The sequence below is a fragment of the Salminus brasiliensis genome, chromosome 14 (assembly GCF_030463535.1).
Source record: "Salminus brasiliensis chromosome 14, fSalBra1.hap2, whole genome shotgun sequence".
In the NCBI taxonomy this organism is placed as follows: domain Eukaryota; kingdom Metazoa; phylum Chordata; class Actinopteri; order Characiformes; family Bryconidae; genus Salminus; species Salminus brasiliensis.
Genome location: NC_132891.1, coordinates 27145799 through 27161818, shown reverse-complemented (window position 1 = coordinate 27161818; position 16020 = coordinate 27145799). Strand labels below are relative to the sequence as shown.

General features: G+C 39.2%; 1 protein-coding gene across 5 annotated transcripts; it reads right to left on the bottom strand.

Moving 5' to 3' along the window:
- Positions 1-626: 626 nt before the first annotated feature.
- pou6f1 (POU class 6 homeobox 1) lies at positions 627-14341 on the bottom strand. Of its 5 annotated transcripts, none has more exons than XM_072696920.1 (11): positions 14010-14341; positions 12823-12940; positions 11887-12073; positions 11661-11770; positions 9358-9583; positions 8462-8700; positions 4229-4357; positions 3872-4117; positions 3566-3701; positions 2764-2932; positions 627-2663 (listed from the first exon to the last, which is right to left on the bottom strand). In XM_072696920.1, exons 2-11 carry the CDS (start codon positions 12874-12876, stop codon positions 2318-2320), a joined length of 1842 nt encoding a protein of 613 aa, XP_072553021.1. In that variant the 5' UTR covers positions 12877-12940; positions 14010-14341; the 3' UTR covers positions 627-2317. The 5 variants fall into 5 exon arrangements, with proteins under 5 accessions (XP_072553021.1, XP_072553023.1, XP_072553022.1 ...); XM_072696922.1 differs by lacking the exon at positions 14010-14341 and adding an exon at positions 13595-13878 and having other exon boundaries at positions 11887-12421; XM_072696921.1 differs by lacking the exon at positions 14010-14341 and adding an exon at positions 13595-13878.
- Positions 14342-16020: the final 1679 nt, after the last annotated feature.

Below are 16020 nucleotides of genomic sequence, written 5' to 3'. Positions count from 1 at the left end.
GGATAGGAACAAGTGTGGTCTGTAATCTGTTCACATAAGTTTAACATCTGATACATACTCATATTTACAGCATTATGGGTTTCATACATGGGTCCTCTGCCACTGTGGGACCCTTGGGCAAGACACTCTCTTTGCTCCAAGGGCGCCACAAAATGGCTGTCCCTATGCTCTTCTAGCTTTCTAATCTGGTATATGCGAAATGAAGAATTGTATCACATTACAGGTCCTGATAGAACATCAATGATTCCAAAGGAAATTGCATAATGTACACTTTAAATCTGCATTATGTCTAAGGGAACAGGGGCAAGACCAGTCTTTGTTTTGACCAACTCCCCAACTGGAAGAACCTATTTGCTTGCTACAATTGGTGATACCAAAAAATGCTTTTTTTGGTACCTAACAAATATTAGGTATATATTAGGTACCAACACTGACAACAGTGACAACACTGTCCCCTTACTTATAAATGGCTATATTTTAATAATTCTTTAGTTGTATAGTATTTAAAGTGCAATGCACAGTACACACTTAAAATAGTTTTTGCTCATTATTTGCCTAAAATATGTCTACCACAACGTGACATTACGGTATGAGGAGTGTCACACCCATTGGAATGGTAATCGTGCCTGATTTAATTGACACTTTATTGAGAGAAGTATTAAAAGTTACACAAACGATTACCCACCATATTATTTCCTTGGGATTCTGTCGGTTTAGTGTTATTCAACTCACAGGTTGAGGACAACCATTAATAATAATAAAAATAACAATTGTACCATTGTTAAAACAAATATAATTAAACCATAACTTGATTACTATAGTGTCATACAATAGTAAGAATCTTGATCAGCTTCAAAAAGAGAACAATGGAAAGTTCAGCAACAGCTTTTCCTCAAAAGATTACAAAACAGACAGAAAGCAACCCATTATAAATATTAGAAATCCATAATGGAATAGGTTAATGTCAAAACTCAAATGAAACAAGAAAACACCATCACAAACTTCAAGCAGTTGCTTTTTCTCATACAGTCACATTGTCTTATTAACTTTACACCTTGTTGCATCACCACACATGTTTTTGTGGATAGTTACCTACATGCTGACAACATTTGCTGCACACAGAAACATGTTAAGGCTTTTAAAATAAACAGTACTTTACAAGTAAAATTTTATGATTCCCTTATAATTAATTATTTTTAAAAAAATCTGAATATCTAGCAGGTATCAAACATTCTAGACATTCTGTGAGACTAGAGAAGTGGTTTTAAAAAAAAAAAAACCCACAACACATGCACACAAACAAAACAAAAAAACTTCTTCAGCTAGTTCTTCAGCTAGCTGCTTTCTACATGAGCAACATGGTTTATAGTAAGTGTAGTCATATTCCCATTACTTTATAGCATGTCTTAATATGAGGCAGACTTTGACATTATAAAGAACACTTATTTAATACAGACCTACCTGAACTACCATTTTTACATGGGTGTAGTTATAAAGTAACAGTAACCCATAGAAATGTGACTTCATGTTACTCACTGCAGTTTTGATTATTTGTAAGATTTTGTAAATTCTCTATTTAAAACAATAGACCATTAGTTTACATTGCCATCTTAACCATATACATCTATCTAACTTAATATACGACAGGCAAGCCCAATCAGAATAAATTGGATTCTGCCACTTCAATAAAAGAGCATACTCTCTAATCCAAAGTACTATGATTGTCCAATATCATACACTGCTTATTCATACTGTATAACAGACAGACAGGCAGGATTTCTAAGACAAGGACAATTCATGAGGATTGTGAGAGCTACCATACATAGTCTTAGACATCTGGAAGTGTAGATCTGATGCCAATCTCAGTCCTTAGCTGTAAATGATATTGCACAATCAAATGAATATGTAAGGAATCAGAAAAAAAGGTTAATTTATATGAGATACTAAACTACTACATGTTTACTAAGTACATAATGTAGCCATAACTAGGGGGCTTATAGAATGATATTTTATAAAATTATCAATTGTAATGTATTGTATATGTAAGGTATTTAAAATGGTAACCACCATTTCAAATGACAGTACCTCATGCAGAGTACACAAAAAAAAAGAAATAAATTAGGAGCATGTGTTTATACTACTCTGACCACTGACCATTCATGCAATGCCATCACCAAGTCCATCAAATAGGAACACTACCTTAGAAACTCAAAACACAAAAAGCACCATTTTGTATCTTGCAGTACAAAATAACAAATCATGTTCATTATTCTTAGTCTTTTCAGTCTTATATTGCACACTTGACAGTCCAATCTCCTTACTGCACCTGAAATACATTGATCTTACTGGTGTTCTTCAGGGTCTGTCTGCGGTTGCAGAACCAAACTCTTACCACCTCTCTATCATAATTGAGCTCCTTAGCAATTTCTGTGATCTCCTGGCCAGTCGGAAGGGCATTTTTCTCAAAGTAGGTGTTCAGGACCTCAATGGCCTGTGGTGTGAAGCTAGTGCGTCGCTTGCGTTTCTTGGACGGCTCCCCACCCACAAACTCCATCAGGTTCTGCTGACCCTTCTGGTTCCACAGCTCTGCCTCGGCCAGCCATCGCTCCAAAACAGGCTTCAGCTTCTGAGCACTCTTGGGTGTGATGTCAAGCTTTTCAAATCTGGGGGTAGAGGGGGTTAAAATACAATTTCTGGGTATAACTAATATAGTGAGATTTGAGAATGAACAAGGAGAGACAAGACAGTGAAAGAGAGACTCACCTGCAGATAGCAGACTGGCTATAGGCTGGTCCTTCAGTGGCTGTGAGAGCCTGGCCAACTTGTGTTTGTGTCAGACCCAAGGAGAGCCGCCGTATTTTAAAGTTCTTGGCAAACTCTCGGATTTCTTCCAAGTTAATGCCCTCTTCTTCAGTCACTCCAGGCTGTGGCTCTATGTGTAGACATAAAACCAAAGAAAACATTTAACCTCCCTAATCTCCAACGACCGAACTAAGGATGCTTAATATACTGACAAAAACGCATTAGGATTATATCAAGATATCAGGAATATTCCTGCGACATGCAAATGTTTACATTTGCAACTCATCTGGGATATGTGAGAATTGTAATGGTGGAAGAAAATCTTGAGAAAAATCTCAAATGCTTCAATTCTTTTAGAAGTAAAAGTCTGTAAACTGTTCAAAACACTCATATGACATCACATAATGGATTCAGCTTGCTCCAATCAAAATTATTTGATAAACATTCAAGATGTAATTTAGCTCTGTTACATAAGATCACATATAAAAACCATTGGTAACAAAACTTGAATGAGATCAGAACAAATGATTCATTTTGCTCAAATGTGTCAAATGACAGGATATGAATAAATTATAAGTTTCTCAATTTACAACATACATACTGCAAGTGATAGTGAAGTCACTACTGTAATTAACCAGTCAGGATGCACTTTTAGCTAATACATCAACAGTAGTAATCATAATAATGGTATTTGTAAGAGCTTTCTTATGTAGACATAGCTGAATTCTACATTCTGATTAGAAAGAGAATGTACTACACCCACTGCTAACAAGCTGTCCTACGGTAGGCATTTCTGCACATGCAATGGGAACAGCTGAGGAGATAGAGGAGACTATTTTCCCTGCAGAGGGCTGTGGGGCAATCACCAATGGAGACTGGGCTACTGTTACAATAGGACCCTGCAGAGAGATTCAGAATTACAAGAAAAAGACAAAAAAAGATAAAAATGCAAGTTTGAGAGTACATTTCACATGCATTTCTGTTTTTATCACTTATATAAACTCTTAAGCACCTGATTTATTCATTATTATACATTGACCACTTATTGATAAGCTCACACATGCCACACCTGTGTGGTAGTCTTGTGAGACACCAGAGGACCAGTGGCTTTAGACAGGACTGTGGAGCTGGTAGAGGTGGTGGCAGCAGCCGCAGCTGGTGTGTTCCCAATGGTGGCTATGATCTGGCCCTGGGAGTTCAGCAACAGCTGTGGGGACATGGTTTGGACCTGTAGACCCTGACCTGGTAGTGCAGGTGCTGCAGTTGCTCCAGCCAAAGATGCAGGGTTCACCAGCAGAGGCAAACTACCTATAACCTGGAGATAAGGTCAACTGCATACACTTATTCACATGCTGATGGAATTTATTGGTTTTATAGGAAAAGTGTTAACATACATTTAAAAACAGTGCAATTTGTGTTGTCCTACCTGACCCTGTGCATTTGTGATGATCTGGCTAGTGAGTCCTGCAACATTGGACATGGCGCTAGTGATGATAGGAGTTGTAGTTAGAGAGCTGATAAACTGTGGCTGGGCACCCAGAGAAGCAGCACTGATCTGAGACATCCGGAGATATAAATAAAATTTTAATGAAACAGTAAATGCTATATATGGTTAGTATATATACACTATAAAGCTGAAATGACCATAAACCATAAAGGATGTATGTGGGCCCATTCCTCCAAACCACCAAATAATATCAGTTACTGAATCATTTACCGTAGATACTAAATAATAAGTCTTCTAAAAATAACCCTAGGGTTCAATGTGTTAAAGAGCTCCCAGGCTAAAGCCAGAAGGAACTGAGGATGCGTCCTAATTGAGTACTACATACCAATACTATAAAAAGTATAGACTTTGTACTAATTTTAATAATGTCAACTTGTCCCTGCAAGTGATGATACCACTGCTGCTGCACATGTATCATTATCCGCTTTTTTCCACAGATTTGAGTAGCTCCTCTCTTTTGCGTCGTTTTTAAAGTGTGGTAACAATGGACACAATGGAGTGTGCAAGGTAAATATTTAAGTACACTTGACTTCGACACTTATCTATATTACATACTCAAACTATTTTGTATCACTTATTATTTCACAATTTAATTCCTAAAACTAAAACGAATCCATTAATAAGGGTATCAAATCAATCAGTTTAACAGATATGTTTTTGCCACTGTGTGGAAATATGCAGCTATCACATCTATTCACAAATCAGAAAATCTAATGGATCTTATGAAACTATAGGTCTAAGTATGTTCCTATATAAGCATCTTCCCTGTAATATCTAATGTTGATGAAAAATGTGAAGGTGAACAACTGATTTAATACATTAACAACAGTTAATGGGGTTTGGGTTTGGGACATTGTACAGTTGTGGTCAGAAGTTTACATTAACTCACATGGACATCAAAGTCATCCCAACATGATGTTTTGTTTATTTGGGGGGGTGGAGGCATAATACATGTACAACATATCTTTAATAGAATAAAAACCAAGTTCATTTGTTGACCAGATACTTTTGGTAGAAGTCAACAAGCTTCTAGTTAACGATGTACAGTGGGGCAAAAAAAAGTATTTAGTCAGCCACTGATTGTGCAAGTTTTCCTACTTAGAAAGATGATAGAGATCTGTAATTTTCATCATAGGTACACTTAAACTATGAGAGACAAAATGAGAAACAAATTCAGGAAATCACATTGTAGGATTTTTGAAGAATTTTTGGTAAATTATGGTGGAAAATAAGTATTTGGTCAATAACAAAAGTTCAACTCAATACTTTGTAACAACCTTTGTTGGCAATGACCGAGATCAAATGTTTCCAGCAAGTCTTCACCAGGTTTGCACACACTGTAGCTGGTATTTTGTCCCATTCCTCTATGCAGAGCTCCTCTAGAGCAGTGATGTTTTGGAGCTGTTGCTGGGGTAACACAGACTTTCAACTCCCTCCACAAGTTTTCTATGGGGTTGAGGTCTGGAGACTGGCTAGGCCACTTCAGGACCTTGAAATGCTTTTTACAGAGCCACTATTTCATTGCCCGAGCAGTGCATTTGGGATCATTATCATGCTGGAAGACCCAGCCACGTTCCATATTTAATGGTCTCACTGATGGAAGGAGGTTTTGGCTTAAAATCTCACAATACATGGCCCCATTCATTCTTCCCTTAACACAGATCAGTCGTCCTGTCCCCTTTGCAGAAAACAGACCCAAAGCATGATGTTTCCACCCACATGCTTCACAGCAGGTATGGTGCTCTTGGGATGCAACTGAGCATTCTTCTTTCTCCAAAACACAACGAGTTGAGTTTTTACCAAAAAGTTTTTCATCTTACCACATGATATTCTCCCAATCCTCTTCTGGATCATCCATATGCTCTCTGGCAAACTTCAGATGGGTCTGGACATGTACTGGCTTAAGCACAGGAACACATCTGGCACTGCAGCGTTTGAGTCCCTCTCGGCGTAGTAGGTTACTGATGGTAGCCTTTGTTACTTTGGTCCCAGCTCTCTGCAGGTAATTCATCAGGTCCCTCCGTGTAGTTCTGAGATTTTTGTTCACCGTTCTCATGATCGTTTTGACCCCACGGGATGAGATCTTGCATGGGGCCCCAGATCGAGGGAGATTGTCAATGGTCTTGTATGTTATCCATTTTCTTACAATTGCTCCCACAGTTGATTTATTCACATCAACCTGCTTGCCTATTGTAGATTCACTCTTCCCAGCCTGGTGCAGGTCTACAATTTTCTTCCTGGTGTCCTTCGACAGCTCTTTGGTCTTGACCATGGTTAGGTTTGGAGTCTGACTGTTTGAGGCTAAACAGGTTAAACAGGTCCCATTAATACAGGTAACGAGTGGAGGACAGAATAATTTCTTGAATAAGTTACAGGTCTGTGAGAGCCAGAAATCTTGCTTGTTTGTGGGTGACCAAATACTTATTTTCTACCATAATTTAATAAAAATAAATAAATTCTTTAAAAATCCTACAATGTGATTTCCTGGATTTATTTCCCTTAATTTGTCTCTCATAGTTGAAGTGTACCCATGATAAACATTACAGACCTCTCTCATCTTTCTAAGTAGAAGAACTTGAACAATCAGTGGCTGACTAAATACTTTTTTGCCTCACTGTATCTGTGTTTCTTCTAGAGGACTTTTTCTTTGTCCATGTGGTCAGATGCAAAATAGTTGAGCTGGCGTCGATTTGAATGGAATCTGAAATCCATTGGATGGATGGAATCCAATAGCCCAGTCCTCTAACCACTGTGCCACCACTGCCCCATAATGCTGATGTCAGAGCACATGGTCATTCTTGCCTCTAGTGCCTCTAGAGAGTGGGTTCAGGGACGTGCTCAAGGGCTCAACAGTGGCAACTTAGTCAATGTAGGTATTGAACCCACAACCCTGTAACCAACAACTCAGTCCTCTAACCACTGAGCCACCACTGCCACAATCCAATTAGTGCAGTAATAAAATTATTTTTTGTGAGCACAAATAACTGTCAACACCACTAAAGTAATCATTTAAGTGGGTGTATAAAGTTGCAGAAAAAAAGAACAATTTCAAGAGGAAAGTACACTACACAGTAAGTTTGTTTACACAGTAAGTTTGGAAGTACACTATATTGCCAAAAGTATTCACTCACCCATTCAAATCATTGAGTTTACATGTTCCAATCAATTCCATGGCTACAGGTGTATAAAACCAAGCACCTAGGCATGCATGCAGGATTGCGTTTACAAACATTTATGAAATTGGTCGCTCAACTTTCTGAAGAGTCAATCACTACAGAGAGAGCTTCATGGAATGGGTTTCTAGAGCAGAGCAGCTTCATTCAAGCCTTACAACACCAAGCATAATGCAAAGTGTTCTGTAAAGCAAGCTGCCACTGGACTCTCAGAGTTCTCAGGAGTGACATTTCACGCTTCTCTGTCTGGCAATCCGATGGAGGAGTCTGGGTTTGGTGGTTGCCAGGAGCCCAGTACTTGTCTGACTACATTGTGCCAAGCATAAAGTTTGGTGGGGGGAGGATTACGGTATGGGTTTTTTTTTTTTTAGGAGTTGGCCCCTTCGTTCCAGTGAAAGGAACTCCTAATGTATGAGAATAGAGAGATTTTGGTCCATTTCATGCTCCCAACTTTACAGAAACAGTTTGGGAATTACCTTCCTGTTCCAACATGAATGCACCAGTGCACAAAGCAAGGTCCATACAGACATGGATGAGCGAGTTTGGTGTAGAAGAACTTGACCGGCCTGCACAGAGACCTGACCTCAACCCTACAGAACACATTTGGGATGAATTAGAGCGGACACTGCAAACCAGGTCTTCTCGTCCAACATCAGTGTCTGACCTCACAAATGCGCTTCTGAAAGAATGGCAAAATGTTCCCTTAAACACACTCCTAAACCTGGTGGAAAGCCTTCCCAGAAGAGTTGAAGCAAAGGGTGGCCAGACATCATGTTAAACCCTATGGAATACTTTTAGCAATATAGTATGTGTAATATTTATTTTCAGCATGTTTTTTTGGCTGACTGTTGCCAATATATTATAAAAAAACAATAATACACTTTTTCTATAAGTCCTACATTGTATGGTGCTGTTATAAAGTGCTAATTCTTACACAGTCATACTGTTGGGTCATACAGAATAATGCACAAATACTCACAATGGCAGGGTTGATTGTGAGACCCCCAGTCTGGAGTGTTGCAACAGAGGCACTGGGCTCAGAAACCTTGTGCATGCCTGGAGCCACAGTAGCAGCAGCCACCTGCACAGTGCTGGTTGGGGTAGCCTGTGTCTGCTGTACTGCTGCTTGCACTGACTGGAGTGTAGCTGCCGGGGGCTGCAAAACCGTCTGTGCAGATGTCTGAAGTTGAGGTTGGACTGAGTTCAGAACAGTGGCAGCTGCAAAAGAGAACAAAGGAATGCTTAAAATAACTGTCAATCCACTGCAAAATATTCAGTAAATGACCACACAGCCATCCTAAAACTAAGATGGCAGATATGACAGACAATGGAATGGAATCTATAATCATCATCATACTGAGAAGTGAGTACATGCTATACCACATCCAGGTCTTTTTTACCAATTGCTAAATGAATGTTTCCACTGTAGACAGTACTTTTTCAATACCAAATCCTTAGTATTGGCTGATACTTGCATAATCAACATCATGTCGTATATAAACACAGCTTTGTTAACTTAATTAAACTCTTTCACCAAATACAAATACTTGATTTTTCCCTATGTGAATGTATAAAATAATGCACTACCTACTTTTTGTTTTTGTTCAGAAGTAGCCTTACAATATAATTTGACCAACTTTACTAACTTAGAAATTCTCATTGAGCATTTACAAAGTCAAATCAGATCCAGCATTTTTGGATGCTATCTTACCAATACCAAGTGGTATGATACCAAGAGGAACCACATCACCAGTGTCACAATCACCATCACAAAATGTTGCATTTTTCAGCCTGATACTATACTTTTACTATGGAACTAGGTGCATTATACATAAAATCATACCATGTCTCTCACCTACCGTAATACTGTCTTACCTTGCAGGCCAGCAAAAGGTAGTTTAATAAGTCCGCCAGCCGGACCTGCTGCAGTAAGGCCAGGCAGAGTTGCCACTGTAGCCGTTGGCAATGTGAGTACAGCCAAGCCACCCTGACCACCCACTGACCCAGCCATACTAAGGGGGATTAGTAGGGGTTGGCCCAGTGAGCCCTGCTGTGCCATCATGCCAGTCATTAGAGTTGCCAAGCCATCCTGGGTCAGAACCTTAATTGGAAAAAAATTATGATATAAACCAGGCAATTCTATATATTCTTATTACACTACAGATAATTGTATATTAGACACAGTCTTATCATTCTGGTCATTAAAGATATATAGGAGAATAATTCAGACATTGTTACTGTTCCTTTTGCCTCTGGTAGGTTATATGTTGAATACAATTCCCACAGTGTATTAGAATGCAATGCAAGTGAAATGCATCTGAAATAATGGAACTGTACTCAACAAATAACCTACCAGAGTGAACTGTGAAATGCATCTGATATACTGGAATGTAGTGGAATAGCTATATTACTTGATGTTTCTGTTAAAAATAACAGCCTTTTCACTCAAAACCCCAATGATTGTAAAAGCAAACTGTCTTAAAGTATCATAAACGTTTCTTCTTTTTATTGACAAAGGCTCAGCAGAAACAAAGATCCACTCACTCACTCACCTCACTCGTAGTATTCTCAGTGACAAAGTCTAGTAGTACAGTATATACAGTGTATCACAAAAGTGAGTTCATCCCTCACATTTCTGCAGATATTTAAGAATATCTTTTCATGGGACAACACTGACAAAATGACACTTTGACACAATGAAAAGTAGTCTCTGTGCAGCTTATATAACAGTGTAAATTTATTCTTCCCTCAAAATAACGCAATATAGAGCCATTAATGTCTAAACCACCAGCAACAAAAGTGAGTACACCCCTTAGTGAAAGTTTCTATAGTGTCAATATTTTGTGTGGCCACCATTATTTTCCAGAACTGCCTTAACTCTCCTGGGCATGGAGCTTACCAGAGCTTCACAGGTTGCCACTGGAATGCTTTTCCACTCCTCCATGACGACATCATGGAGCTGGCGGATATTCAAGACTTTGCGCTCGTCCACCTTCCGCTTGAGGATGCCCCAAAGATGTTCTAATGGATTTAGGTCTGGAGACATGCTTGGCCAGTCCATCACCTTTGCCCTCAGCCTCTTCAATAAAGCAGTGGTCGTCTTAGAGGTGACCCAGTTTCCGAAGGGAGGGGGGATCATGCTCTGCTTCAGTATTTCACAGTACATATTGGAGTTCATGTGTCCCTTAATGAAATGTAACTCCGCAACACCTGCTGCACTCATGCAGCCCCAGACCATGGTATTCCCACCACCATGCTTGACTATAGGCATGACACACTTATCTTTGTACTCCTCATCTCATCAGACCATAGGACATGGTTCTAGTAATCCATGTTCTTTGTTGACATGTCTTCAGCAAACTGTTTGCAGTCTTTCTTGTGTACAGACTTCAGAAGAGGCTTCCTTCTAGGGTGACAGCCATGCAGACCAATTTGATGTAGTGTGCGGCGTATGGTATGAGCACTGACAGGCTGACCCCCCACCTCTTCAATCTCTGCAGCAATGCTGACAGCACTTCTGCGCCTATCTTTCAAAGACAGCATTTAGATGTGACGCTGAGAATGTGCACTCAATTTCTTTGGACGACCAACACAAGGTCTGTTCTGAGTGGACCCTGCTCTTTTAAAACGCTGGATGATCTTGGCCACTGTACTGCAGCTCAGTTTCAGGGTGTTGGCAATCGTCTTGTAGCCTTGGCCATCTTCATGTAACGCAACAATTCGTCTTTTAAGATCCTCAGAGAGTTCTTTGCCATTAGGTAGTTGGAACTTTCAGTGACCAGTATGAGAGAGTGTGAGAGCTGTACTACAAAATTGAACACACCTGCTCCCTATGCACACCTGAGACCTAGTAACACTAACGAGTCACATGACATTTTGTTGAAAAAATGACAAGCAGTGCTCAATTTGGACATTTAGCGGTGTAGTCTCTTAGGGGTGTACTCACTTTCATTGCCGGTGGTTTAGACATTAATGGCTGTATATTGAGTTATTTTGAGAAAAGAATACATTTACACTGTCATATAAGCTGCACACAGACTACTTTTCATTGTGTCAAAGTGTAATTTTATCAGTGTTGTCCCATGAAAAGATATCCTTAAATATCTGCAGAAATGTGAGGGGTGTACTCACTTCTGTGATACACAGTATGTATATATATATATATATATATATATTACCTGTGGACAGGCCTGGACAGTGACAGGCATGGTGGTCTGGGTCTGGGGCAGAGAGATGCTGATAGGGGGTGCAACAGTCTGAACTGCAGGGGCTGTGGTCTCAGTAGAAACTGTGAAATCAGGCATAAGGAAACTCTTAAGTAATAAAATGCCATGAAAATAGAATAAAATAGAATAGAAAATGAGCTTGTTTTCTTTCACACATTGGATCTAGTGATTATCTTACCAGAGGTCGTGGTGTTGAATGTTGTGGGACTATCCTGTGGGGTGCCACCCTCAGATGGCTCTAAAGTTAGACCGCCCCTTTCCTCTCCTCCTGCCTCCACTTTCACATCAACCCCCGAGGAGGGCAGAGTAGCATCCACTTCTACTTCCAGCACACGAATAGTCTCGTGACCAGACATGACAATAACCTGTAGATGAATGACCACATTAAAGTTGTTACGTCTTATACAACTTGCTTTTTAAGGGTCTTTCTGTGAACAGGTGTGGAACTATGTAAAGAGTTACAGCATCTACAGACAAACTTTAAACCTGTTTAGATGACAGACACATGGACTAAAGAGATTATTTTAATCGCAACAGTTTTTTACCCTACAGAATAGAAACGTGGATGGTGAAAAAGTAGCACAAGCAAAAAACATGTAGCATGATCCAACTAGGTGCATGGCTTTGCAGAAGGGCAGAGAATGCATACCTGTTTTTTGTCATGCAGGTACCTAACAGCTGAAAAAACACTTCTGCAGTCATACAGAGAATGGCTAAGGAGAACAGAAAGGCCAAGCACATATTAGGCACAATAAATCCACAAAATGAGGACACAAAAGGAAACTACATCAGTAAAGCGTTGATTTGGGAGTGCCCAACCAAATCCATCTTAAGGAATGTATTTTGCAAACTTCCAAAAAAAGGAAGATTGTTTGAGCTGTATGATGAATGCAAAAGACGCCACCAAAGAGAACATGCACAGACATGAGGACACATGATGCAAACCTGTTTATAGCAAAACAAATCTAGTGGAATTTGGTTCATGTGCTTACTAGCTTTTGGGTTGCCTGAAAACTGTGACATGATGAATCATTACAAAAGTGGGCACACAAAGCTGGGTGCTGCATTTAAACAGAGTGTATGTCCAGGAATTTATGTGAGCTCAAAATAACACCTGCTCATTAACAGTGAGTGGAGCGTCGTTTGCAGGGAGGTCCTCCAAGTCCATCGTTCATTTGAAATTGTATGGAGGTCACAGATTCACCATGATGGGACCCTGCTTGCAAGACCACCTGAAGCAAAAAAATCAGAGTACTGCTCATGCTGAACCACGTCACCAGTTCATGGTCATGGTAAAGGGTTTAATTGCTTTTAGACTTACAAAATTTGTCCACCCCTCAAAAAAAATAAAAATAAAATAAAAAACAAAAACCTATTATGACACTTTAGGAGGCGTGGGGAGATTGATGGCAGGAGTCTTGAACACTTGAGTAAAGTAGGTAAAGATTTACCTCTAACAAAACTCTGCAGGCTTTCGAATTTAATACACTCTTCACTTCGTCCAGATAGTAGCCTACGACTGGATCTGAATTATGTAACCACATGAGGCACCAGGGCTCACCAACACAGCTTGACTGATGAGCACATGAGGAGCGCATTTCAAAGCACAAATCTACTAAAAGCAGATTTAGCCGCTGGATTGCTATGTTGTTAGCATGCAAGTAGTGCAATGTCGTTATTATTGTTGGTCAAGGCGGGACTGGTGTGTGTGCAGGCGAAATGTAAGCTTTTAGACTAGCACCATTTCAAACGTTTGTTATTAGCTTTAAAACAATAGGGCATTATGCAAGCACTGCGGAACAGTATTTTCATATAAGGCGGCCTGTGAGGCCGCCGTTATGGTTTCCTTTAATGTCAACCCAAATCGTGTCTAATGGAAGACCTACATCAAACACATATACTCCCACACTCGCCGGAGAATGTCACGGAGAACACACAGTTCAAAGACACGACCCATTCCGATTCTTCATCTGTCAAAACTTCAGCAGGTGTTGCAGACCTCCTCCCCCACCCGCAGCCTTTTCCCAAAAAAAAGAAAAAAAGAAAAGAAAAAAAAAAAAAAAAACTATCGCACTTGCTTCGGGGAGCAAACGTACGTCTTTAATAACCTACGTTTCCATTCATACTCTTCACATGGCATGCATTGGAACTGCATTTTATGTATTTCCTTTCTCTTTATCATAAATATATAAATTATGCTAATTAAGACCATTGCATATTAACCAAAAACTCATTTTCTATCGCTACTTGGTCACGCGAAGCCTATAAGCATCCTCAAACGCGATCATATTAGCAACTTACCCGTACAAATTCGGTTAATTTCTTTGTTTCTCCTTCTTCGGCGAGCTTTGCCACAGTTTGTTTTAGACACACATAATTAAAAATTCATCTCAGCTTCCAGACGGGCGCTATGGCTGCACACAAAAGAGCTATTTGCATTGATAAGGAGGCTCAGCAGCGCCGCGAACCTCCTTTACTGAATATTTAATGATGCCTATCCTCGTTAATATCACGCAGGTGAACTTGGCGCACCTGAGGGACCAAGATAAAGCGTTATCTGCAGAAAAGTCCTCCAAAATTAACAGAAATGTGCTCTTTTGCACTACGTCATGAACATAATTTATGCAGGCCGAGTCTTGCATTGAAAAAATGTCGCTGGCTCGAGCACAGCGAAAACTATGGCTGCCTTAAAGAAACAGTACCCCCATTTCCAAACGGCGCCCCTCTCAGTGTAAATGACTAATGACAGTCTGTAACACTCTCAAAGGGTAGTTTGGGAATGAATATGTCTATATCTGACCCTGAAAGTTGGTAAGAACTACTAGGGATTTTTGTATGTCTTCCTTAAGTAATGTCTTTTCAAATAAATAATGCCTGGAGCAGCAGAAGTAAAATAGCTTAATAGCCTGAGTAAGATGAAAAACATACTGAACCAAAAAAAGTGTTTTCTGTGGACTTATAGTGGTCTAGAACACACTGCACATGCTAACATGTCAAAATTAGATAAATTACTTTGTAAGATGTTTTATACCTAAAACCAATACTTATGAGCTGGTTTTATTTATTTGTGTTTGTTTTTTTAAATAAAAATAGAATACACAAATAGATAAAAAAACAAACATTTGACACTTCTTATGAACAATAGCATTATTTTATTAGCATTATTTTTTTTAACAATAAATCAAAATAAGAGTTTAAGGATGTCATTGTTTATGCAAAGTCATTGCTGTGAAATGCCAGGTAGACAGGTGAATAAAGAAATCAGTGACATGAGAAGATGTATTATGATTTCAAACTAGGTTATTATAAAGCTCCAAAAACGTAACATGCACCTGGATTGGTTACATTTTTAAACATTCTCATTAGTAAACAGTTTAAAGGAAATATTACAGACAGTCATACTTTCAGCCATAACCATGTTTGTTATATCAGAGTTCGCTGGAAGTTACCTACAGATGATTCCTTTAGCGATGTGTACAAGTTGTGGTTGTGGAAAATTAATGCATATGGTAGGGATTGCATTACTAAAGTAGCAAAAATATAGCATGGACTATGCAAATGGTCCAGAGCTGATAATAAATGTTGCAAATATTAGGGCACACAACTAATACAGACGTTGCATCAGAGTAATGCAGAATTCAAGTGGATCCACACATTATCAGACCAAATCACTGGTTCCAGGCAACAATCACTGTGTTTACATTAGTGAAGTAAGAAGTTATTTTCACATTCATTAAAATGACATAAATGTGTAAAAAAGGGTTAATGGAGTTGCAGCTTGTCTTGCACACACTAATCGTTTCCTCTGTTGCAGAGCCAGCTGGCAAAAACCACCATTTGCATGCATTAGTAGCATATTGCCATGGTGCTTAAAGGCGAACTGGGATTTCTGAATACAAGCGAATTTGTAATTAGCCTCACATCAACCACCAGTCACTGCTTAAAGAGGTAAGACTTCCCTTAAATGAAAAACAACCACACATGAAAAACATACAGAAATATTCAACCACAAATGAGCCTTTGTGCTGTATACAGTAGAGCATGCAATATACAACATGCTCTGTATTAGCTAACATGTTGAAGATTTGTAGGGTTTAAGCTAAAAGTGTCTAGCTTATAATGATCAAGTGACAGACATTTCAAACCATTTTTTACCAACCAGATTTCCAGACACACATGTAAACTACAGCCTAATGGAAGATGTATGAGTGAGTTATTAAAATAAAAGTTTGTGTTTTGAGTTTTTAAGTTTGTTATCAGGTTTTAAGGACCTTTGTTTGCTTTAAAGATGCATTCTTTGGTATGTTTAGTT

Coding starts and splice junctions, on each gene's coding strand:
- pou6f1 (XM_072696920.1), bottom strand. CDS start 12,876: ATGGACTTGGAGGACCTCCCTGCAAACGACGCTCCACTCACTGTTAAT. Junction 12,074..12,822: donor CACTCACTGTTAATGAGCAG/GTGTTATTTTGA, acceptor ATTCATCTACAG/GTTATTGTCATGTCTGGTCA. Junction 4,118..4,228: donor TCACAAATGCACAGGGTCAG/GTAGGACAACAC, acceptor CCTTATCTCCAG/GTTATAGGTAGTTTGCCTCT.